This window comes from Gossypium hirsutum, chromosome A09 (assembly GCF_007990345.1).
Source record: "Gossypium hirsutum isolate 1008001.06 chromosome A09, Gossypium_hirsutum_v2.1, whole genome shotgun sequence".
Taxonomy (NCBI): domain Eukaryota; kingdom Viridiplantae; phylum Streptophyta; class Magnoliopsida; order Malvales; family Malvaceae; genus Gossypium; species Gossypium hirsutum.
In genome coordinates, this window is record NC_053432.1 from 76,738,627 (window position 1) to 76,746,575 (window position 7,949).

The 7,949-nt window shown below is 36.5% G+C and overlaps 1 protein-coding gene across 2 annotated transcripts; it reads right to left on the reverse strand.

The window, feature by feature from the left end:
* Positions 1 to 527: 527 nt before the first annotated feature.
* Positions 528 to 7,658, reverse strand: LOC107937074 (AMP deaminase). 2 transcript variants are annotated; one of them, XM_041076865.1, is made up of 20 exons: positions 6,991 to 7,658; positions 6,151 to 6,332; positions 5,855 to 6,041; positions 5,233 to 5,411; positions 5,082 to 5,133; positions 4,866 to 4,993; positions 4,594 to 4,773; positions 4,211 to 4,278; positions 3,976 to 4,118; positions 3,604 to 3,665; positions 3,179 to 3,292; positions 2,825 to 2,965; positions 2,558 to 2,710; positions 2,227 to 2,280; positions 2,039 to 2,149; positions 1,778 to 1,951; positions 1,619 to 1,699; positions 1,241 to 1,339; positions 1,016 to 1,139; positions 528 to 902 (listed from the first exon to the last, which is right to left on the reverse strand). In XM_041076865.1, exons 1-19 carry the CDS (start codon positions 7,334 to 7,336, stop codon positions 1,071 to 1,073), a joined length of 2,523 nt encoding a protein of 840 aa, XP_040932799.1. In that variant the 5' UTR covers positions 7,337 to 7,658; the 3' UTR covers positions 528 to 902; positions 1,016 to 1,070. The 2 variants fall into 2 exon arrangements, with proteins under 2 accessions (XP_040932799.1, XP_016725373.2); XM_016869884.2 differs by having other exon boundaries at positions 528 to 905.
* Positions 7,659 to 7,949: the final 291 nt, after the last annotated feature.

Consider the following 7,949-nt stretch of genomic DNA (forward strand, 5'->3'; position numbering starts at 1 on the left):
TACTCTTAATTCTTCAACTATTTTAGTTTATTTCTGTATTCAACTCTATTTTGTAAGAACTTTTTTAATGGACAAATACACCTACACAATTATTACAACTTTTTGAGCAAATTAGTATAAACTCAATAGTCAGTAAATAGTTTCATTAATTAGACTGAATATTTTAAACTAAAAAGGAGGAATAACAGTTCATTTTAATTTTTTTAAGCATAAAATGGAACCCTCCCCAAAATTTAAAGCGATTATATGTTTTGACATAAAAACTAACATATCCAGTATTTTACATTCAAACTACTTTCACAACAAAACTTTTTGAACCCAAATTAACCCAAACCCAAAATATATATATGAACTTAAAATAATCCGACTTTGATGATAATCAGATCTGAACCTTCTCAAAACCAACCGTTCATTACAACTAAAAGCAAAAGATTCAGATGCTTATAAATAGATTTGAATATATAATAGAAGCAGATGGAGGGGAGAGCCGAAGAATGATCCATGGCGCATGCATGCAATGCTCCGGGTAAAAGTAGGTCAAAATTTATTATGCAAGAAGGCATTTATTCACTTCTTGCCAGCACTATTTGATAATGGCATACACTGTAGCAAATGTAACGGGAAACATTATTTTTGGTTATTATCTCTATGGGAAGTCTATAATTTGCTTCCTCGTGTCATAGGCTGTATTTGATTCATTTTTGGATACACCATGCTCTGAGTCTAAGAACTAAGACATTGCAGATGTTTCCATTTCAACAATCTCCACTGCGTACATGGTTTAACCAGTGGCCTCAAACCATGTTAACTTCCTCTTCAGACTGTTGCTTGCTCCCTGCAATTTCTCAGTTCGTATGGCTCATGGTCCCTTTATGCAGGATGAAGGTAGAACGCAGGTTTGCCTACTGCAACAAATAAGAGCAATGGAGGATATAATCCAAATTATACAATTATATTTGAAAAAAGAAAAAGAAAATAACTACTCAAACAAGATGCAAAGGAATCAGATGGCTACCGTCTAAATATACTGGTAACATTCAAGAATGGATCCTTGTGCCGTATGTTCAACATTACTTGTCAACATCTGTAGGGATATCAGCCTTACCCAAGTAAACCAGCTGCATCTCCTCTCTCCAGATCTGCACAGAGCATAACATGTTGAATATGTTTAAATATTCACTAGCATCTGCATTCAAGTTATTTCAAGAGTCAGCTTAACATATTACAGTTAGGCTCCTACCGTATCACGAAATTCCAGCCGGATATGAGGTACATTTGTCTTGTGTATATCATTCCCACCGGGCCCTCTCTTGTAGTAGTGCTTCCCAATCCAGTGGGACTGAAACAGACAAATTCATACTACTAAATTCAATTACAAGAAATCATTTCAAAGAAAGATCTACCGAAGTGGAAGGGAGTAGTAGACCTGGAACAATTCCCTAATCAAACCATTTACTAGTATCATGAAATACTTTTCAAGCAATTAGACTGGTGCCATTTGGAATAGACAACAGGCAATTCTTTATGTACAAGTCATTCCTAGTCTTATAAAAGGTTGCAGCAGTGTATCACTGCCTTCCTAATCATCACCAAGATTCTAAATAAGAAAGAATTTTACCTTCAAAGCATGAGAAAAACCTGACTGGTAGACTGAATTACGGGCAATCTCACATAGATCACATGAACTCAGCTTCCACACCTGCAAATCAATGGTTTTAATTTAATTGAACCATAAATAATAGTATATATTGTAGATTCTTGCTGAAAGAGAGATTACAGAAGCAGCTATGCTATACTCTTCCACCAAAGGTTCCTTTGTTAAGTGTATTTGAAGAGGATCATCCGTAGAAAGGGAAACATTCAGACCCCGCAAGAAGAACATTGGAAAAGGGTTCCGATGATAGTCCAAAAACAAGGAATTGTTGCTCAGAGGAGACATAGCCAAGCCAATCTGATAACCAATAGGCCATGACAACAGTTAGAAATGCTGTGCTTATTGATAACTAAAATTACTTTTCAACTTTCCATGTGCTCTTACCTGTGCCAAATAATAAAGATACTGTAGTACAGGGGATTTCCTCAAATTGATTCCATGTGCAATATTATGAGCAGTTAGAAATGTTGCCGCAAGATGGTCAATATCACCAGCCTGAAACACTAAAAATATGAGGGGCACACAAAAAATTGAAACATTCATGATAGGTTGCATATAACTTTCATAAGTACCTCCCCGGAATGTGGTCGGAATTTGATGGTTGACATGCCTTTGGACTCACGAAGCTGAATAAATCATGCCACGAAGGTAAGTATTCGTATATTAAAAACATAGTGGTTGCATCTAGTACTGATTTACAGAAGAAAGCCAGTACTAAAAATAACTGGCGGAGGGGCCAATTTATGTAATGAAAGAAGCTTAGAAAGCCAATGCAAAGAAAATAAGTAACTGTTCTCAAAAGTTACATTTATTTAATTTGAGACTGTAATTTGAAACTATAAAGATGATAAAGGTATTCAAATCTAGTGGAGCTGAAACAGTGTCGACTTATATAATGCATACCTTGTTTAAGGTGTAGAGGTTCGCATAGCAGTAATATGCATAGTAGGAGAATGCAGGGTTAAATACATTAGTCCATTCATCTGGTCTTGGCATGTGTTTTGTGGGGCGTCTTTCAGGTTTGCTTTCATCATCTACCAAATCCAACCCTACAACCTGAATTGCCAACAAGAAGCAGATGTCATGGCAAACACCACAAACTGAGTCACAACGTAACCCAAACAAAACCATGGCAATGCCCCCAAAAAAATCAAATAAAAGATATTAAACCTGTTTCAAGAAAACATGCAACTGAGGATGTGAATCAGGATCCACAGTAACCTCAAAAAGAGGAATAAAGATGTTGTCAAGAATGTTCTGAAATGATGTAACAATCCCCATCTCCTTGTATACGTTGTAAAGTCGAGGGATCTGAAGCAAAAAGTAGTGAAAATGTCACATAATCAAGGATTAAGAACTATTGCCCAGCCAACAGCACAATTTTGTTATATGGAGCCTGTGTCACATTCTACTAAGGTTCTAATCCGCATATACGGACCAATAACAGACCTATATATAAAGGTTCACAGGATATATCACAAAAAGCCAGTTATTATGTATTGAGATATAAAAGAGTATAAGCACCTGAATTAACCAAACAACATTCTCACTGTACAATTCGTTGTTAACGATCCAACTAGCCAGTTGATCCCACTCACTTTGCTTCCTGCCATATATAGATATTCTGTATTCAGCCATCTGCAACAAAAAACTGAACATCAAAACAACGAAAATCCAGAGAACATGTATTTGCGGAATCATGTGAGAGGAGAACCATGTAGCATATTATCAAAAAATATATATTAGCATCCATACTTCAGTTCATTGAATACATATAGTTACTCAAAGAATGAAGTAAAACATACTAAGCAAATTTATAGGACAGTTTTCCTTATAATAGTCCTACTAAACTAAAGTGCTCTGAAGGGATGCTATCCCCACGCCTAAAATGCCAAATCAGAATTTATCTCAGGGAGAAAATGTATTTGCGAACTACAATTAGGATGTACCTGGTATTTGCTTGCGGCAAGATCAGAAAAGACCTGCTTTGTCAGCTCCCCAAGGAATCGACCTGCAAAGTTACAAAACCTGACTGTGACTTCACAATGAAAATCACCACAAAGAAAACATTCCTTCATGGCAATAAACCAATCAAAAATACAGACATGGAATCATTTTAGCAAAGAACCACAGCAGCACCTTATAATGTATAATAACACAGACATGAAGAAGAGACACTGATGATTCATTGAAATAAAAGTTGGAAGGACTTATTCAGCACCATATCTGAACCTCAGTACTTGCTAGAAGCAAACAATTTCACAGAGAATTCCGCATAGCACTCCAATGTCCTAAAAATCAAGGAAATTAAAAGGATATACCTTGGATAAGATTATCCTGCTTGAGGAAAATTTCCCTGAGCCTACTTTGACCACAAGGATTATACTTAAGGTTAAATTTATCAAAACGATGGAAGGTACTTTTGTCTGCATGAACATCAAGAAGGTCCACATTTAAATCATACCTGCTCAAACAAAAGCAAAAATAAGTTACATTTAGTTGCATAATCTCTCCCTCCCCTTTTGAGAAAAAAAAAAGGAAAAAGAAAGTCCTTACCCAGTTAAATCCAGGCTCTCAAAAACTTCTGTCAGGGTTAGGTACGTCCCATCTCGAAATATTACAACCTAAACAAAGAAAGAAAAAAGTAAACCCAATTTTCAGCCAAAAATGCTTCTTCACATGCACGCTTTCAAACACCTCTTCCACAAAGCAATGAGACTATCCCGACATCACTTGTGTAGTTATAGTTGGTTGACCAAACAAATTAGCTTTTAGGCAATTTCCATATTAGAGAGAATAAAAAAGAGTTGCAATTTGCAAGAAGACTGACACAATACACACAAACGCATCTACATAGCACCTAAGGACCGAGGATATTAGTAATTTTAAGGACCTTTTGTAAAAGCACATCAGAGAAAATTAACAAAAATGAAAGTTACCTCATCTGGTTCCTTCCTCAACTTGGACTTTATAAACCTCAAAAGGTGTTTCTGGTTCATGCACGCTGAGTGATGAACGTGAGTATCAACTTTCCTCACATTATAGAAGTCCCTATGTGGTGCACTTTTCTGAGCTAGAAATTCTCTATCCGAATTAAGCATCAAGTGAAGATTGAATTTCTGAAAGAAATCAAAATGAAAAAGAATTTTAATGATCAAAATAGAAAATTACAAAATTAGGGTGCACTTCATAAACAGGGAGAAGCATTTACTTGTTCTAGAAGATTTAGCCGATGATGACATAAAGTTCTGATATTGCCTGCTGCTATAACTCGAAGTACGTGATGCAAGTCGGTGAAAAAGGTTGTAGCATCGGCTACAGGAAAGAGCTCTTCTTTTGCTGAAATAAGACAGATGAAAATTGCTTAAGCAAGAGAGTAGTTCAGATCACAAGTAGGAAAGTTAATATCAGGTATGACAATACTTACAATCTTTATTTGCATAAACATGTATTACTCCATCTTGCATCTCAAAATAATGCTGCAAAAAAGGGTATACATCTTTACAATCTAAAGAAGAATTGAAGTCAAATGCAAGTAACTTGTGGCACAGAATTTGGGATTGCGAGTATAAGCTTACATCAGATTTTCCCTCAGGAGCATAAAAAAAGGGTGCTGGATTAGGTTTTGGTGTGCTTGGGTCTGATATAACTTCTTTCTCCCAAGGAGCAACTGCCTCCTTGAATACATATCTTTTCCGCATTTCTAGGCATTCTTGCAGAACTACATAGACATCAACTTCATCCGGTGATGGTACCTCTGGTATCAAGTAGAAGATGAAAATTTTATTTAAAAATATTAAGGAAATTGTGCTTAGTGCTTGCAGAATCTAATATCAGAACCTTAAGCTTAAAAATAGGACCTTGTAAACTTTTTCTAACAAGGGAATACACCCATTTGCCGTCTTAGACTGCTGTCAAGCACACTTAAAAAACCCTTTTAGTAGCTTATATTTTATAAAAGAAAGATAAGCATATTTTAATAAGTAGCACAGGAATGGATTTTAGGTATATTTTGAATGTTAGAATTTTTCATTAAATAAACTGATAAATGTATAACAAGGTGAAAATTTTGAATGCACGCACAATTTAAAGCTTTAAGACACAGGATATGGTGAAAGTGGTGTATGAAGCGATAATAAAAATTATGATGCAGACCTATTACATACAAACCTAATGTAGCATACATTAGAGAGTCAATACCAGTAGGGGAAATATTAAGTCGTGCAAAGGTCTCGTGCTCTGGCTCTTTCCTTAGGATATCAGCTGCAATAGGATCAGGTGGAACACCATGGAGGTCACCTGATACACTATGAGATCGAATCATGCTTGAAGCAGCTATCTGAATTGCCTCCCCATTAGCATTAATGTGGTCCGGCAAATTTGGGCCCTACACAAGAGAAATTTCTATTACTCAAAAGATTGATCAAGTTTCCAACAACCTGTAAATGTATAGCAGAAGCAAGCTCAGAAAGAAAAGGGGAAAAAAGATTACTCACAGCATTTCCATTAGTATGAAGATATGTAAGGTCAATCTTAGAACTGTCAGTCATATTATCTTCATCCTCTGATCCTTCCATGCTCTCAAATGCACTTGCACTAGCAACCGGGGACTTGGGAGAAGTAGGTCGCATAACACTTCCAGATTTCTTAGTTGGTGTTGCATGGCCACCAGACTTCCCTGAAGCCAAAACAATTACAGCATCTAATCAGAAAAGACAATGACACAGGGTAATACAAAAAAGAAAGATTAAAAAGAACAAGACAGATCAATTTCTTTCCAAGCCCTAAAATTGCATCTTTCTCGCGAGTGGAAGTTGGGTGAAAGTCTGAAAGACACGCAGCCAACAATCTCAAATGCACAAAAAAAAACCTTCGGTTGTTTTTATTTTATAATCTACAAGAGATAATGGTCTTCAATTATCTTGATTACAGTGTTTGTCAGGCTCCGGCTTCAGAGATTTTCCGAGTAAGAATCTCTAGAGAGCAAGGCTGATGTTCCACGGAAGTACTTCCGTACAAAAGGTACTCTTTAATTGTTGCCTCGAAGTTTCAAGTTATCGTCTTTTCCCTTCGTTTTGTGCTGTAACTTAATTTCCCCTTTTTCTTTCACTCACGCTTACAAAATCAGCAATTTTTTTTTCCAATTAATCAGATAATAAGTTCCGTCTCTTTTCATAAAATAAGAATAACAGAGAAAAATGCAAGGAAAACAAGTTTCCAAAGCGTTAATTCTGTAATGTGAAATTTTTTATTAAACAAAGTAATAAGCTATTTACTTTATACATATTATTATTCAATAACTCATCAAACCTCTGGATTTCAAATCCCATGTTTACCTTCCGGCAGCATATGGAGCCTCGGCAACCCAGGGGGAATCCCGTCAACATGGATAGTCCCGTTACGTTTCTCTTCTCCATCAATCCCGCCGTACATCATCGAAACATCCGGCAAAGACGAGGAGCTACGGCGGTAATATCCGCTGCCCTTCCGGCGAGAGTGGTGGGCGCGCCTTTTCTTGGAGGGCAGCGGCGACTCTCCCTCCGAGATATCCTCCCTCTCCACCGTTTTGGCGAACTCCAGCAACTGATTTAGGGTTTTCCTGTGCATATAATACGCCGACACGGCCACCAGCGAAGCTCCAACCAGAGCCGCCATCGCAAGATGGACAGTGTACGTGTCCATTTAGAACTCTCTATAAAACTCCTTTTTTTTTCGTTCCAAACTTTCCAAATCCACAGCCAAAAGAAAAAAAAGATAGAAAGCAAGAAGGAAAAATGAAAGGGAAAAAAAAAACCAAAAAGCCCTAGTGAAACTCTCAACACACTTGGGCGAATGAGGAGAACAGAGAGAGAAGCTCTGTTTTATGGGAGACAATACACGATAGGCTTAATCCACTATTTATAGGGCAAAAATAGAAATTTAAAAAGAAACAGAAGAGCACCAACCTAACAGGCCAATAAGGACAGATTCGCATTCTCTTCTTTTCTCCCTCTTTTCTGACCTAAACTTATTGTATTGCTAAGTAATTTTTAATTTTAAAGTATGATTATTGTCAATCTAATGCGAAAGCAACTTTAATTTAATTTAATAAGCAAGTTTAACGTTTTTAAGTTGAATTAGTGTCGTAATTAGCATGCATTGATTTCCTAGTTAAAATGCATTGGTTAATAGAGCTTTAAAAAATAAGTATGTGTAAAAGAAACATCGTTCTTATGTTGTATAGAATCTCCACTGCTTCACTGTGGATCGCTTTCGTTAATATTAAATGAAGTGCAGTTATCATTCTATTGCATGC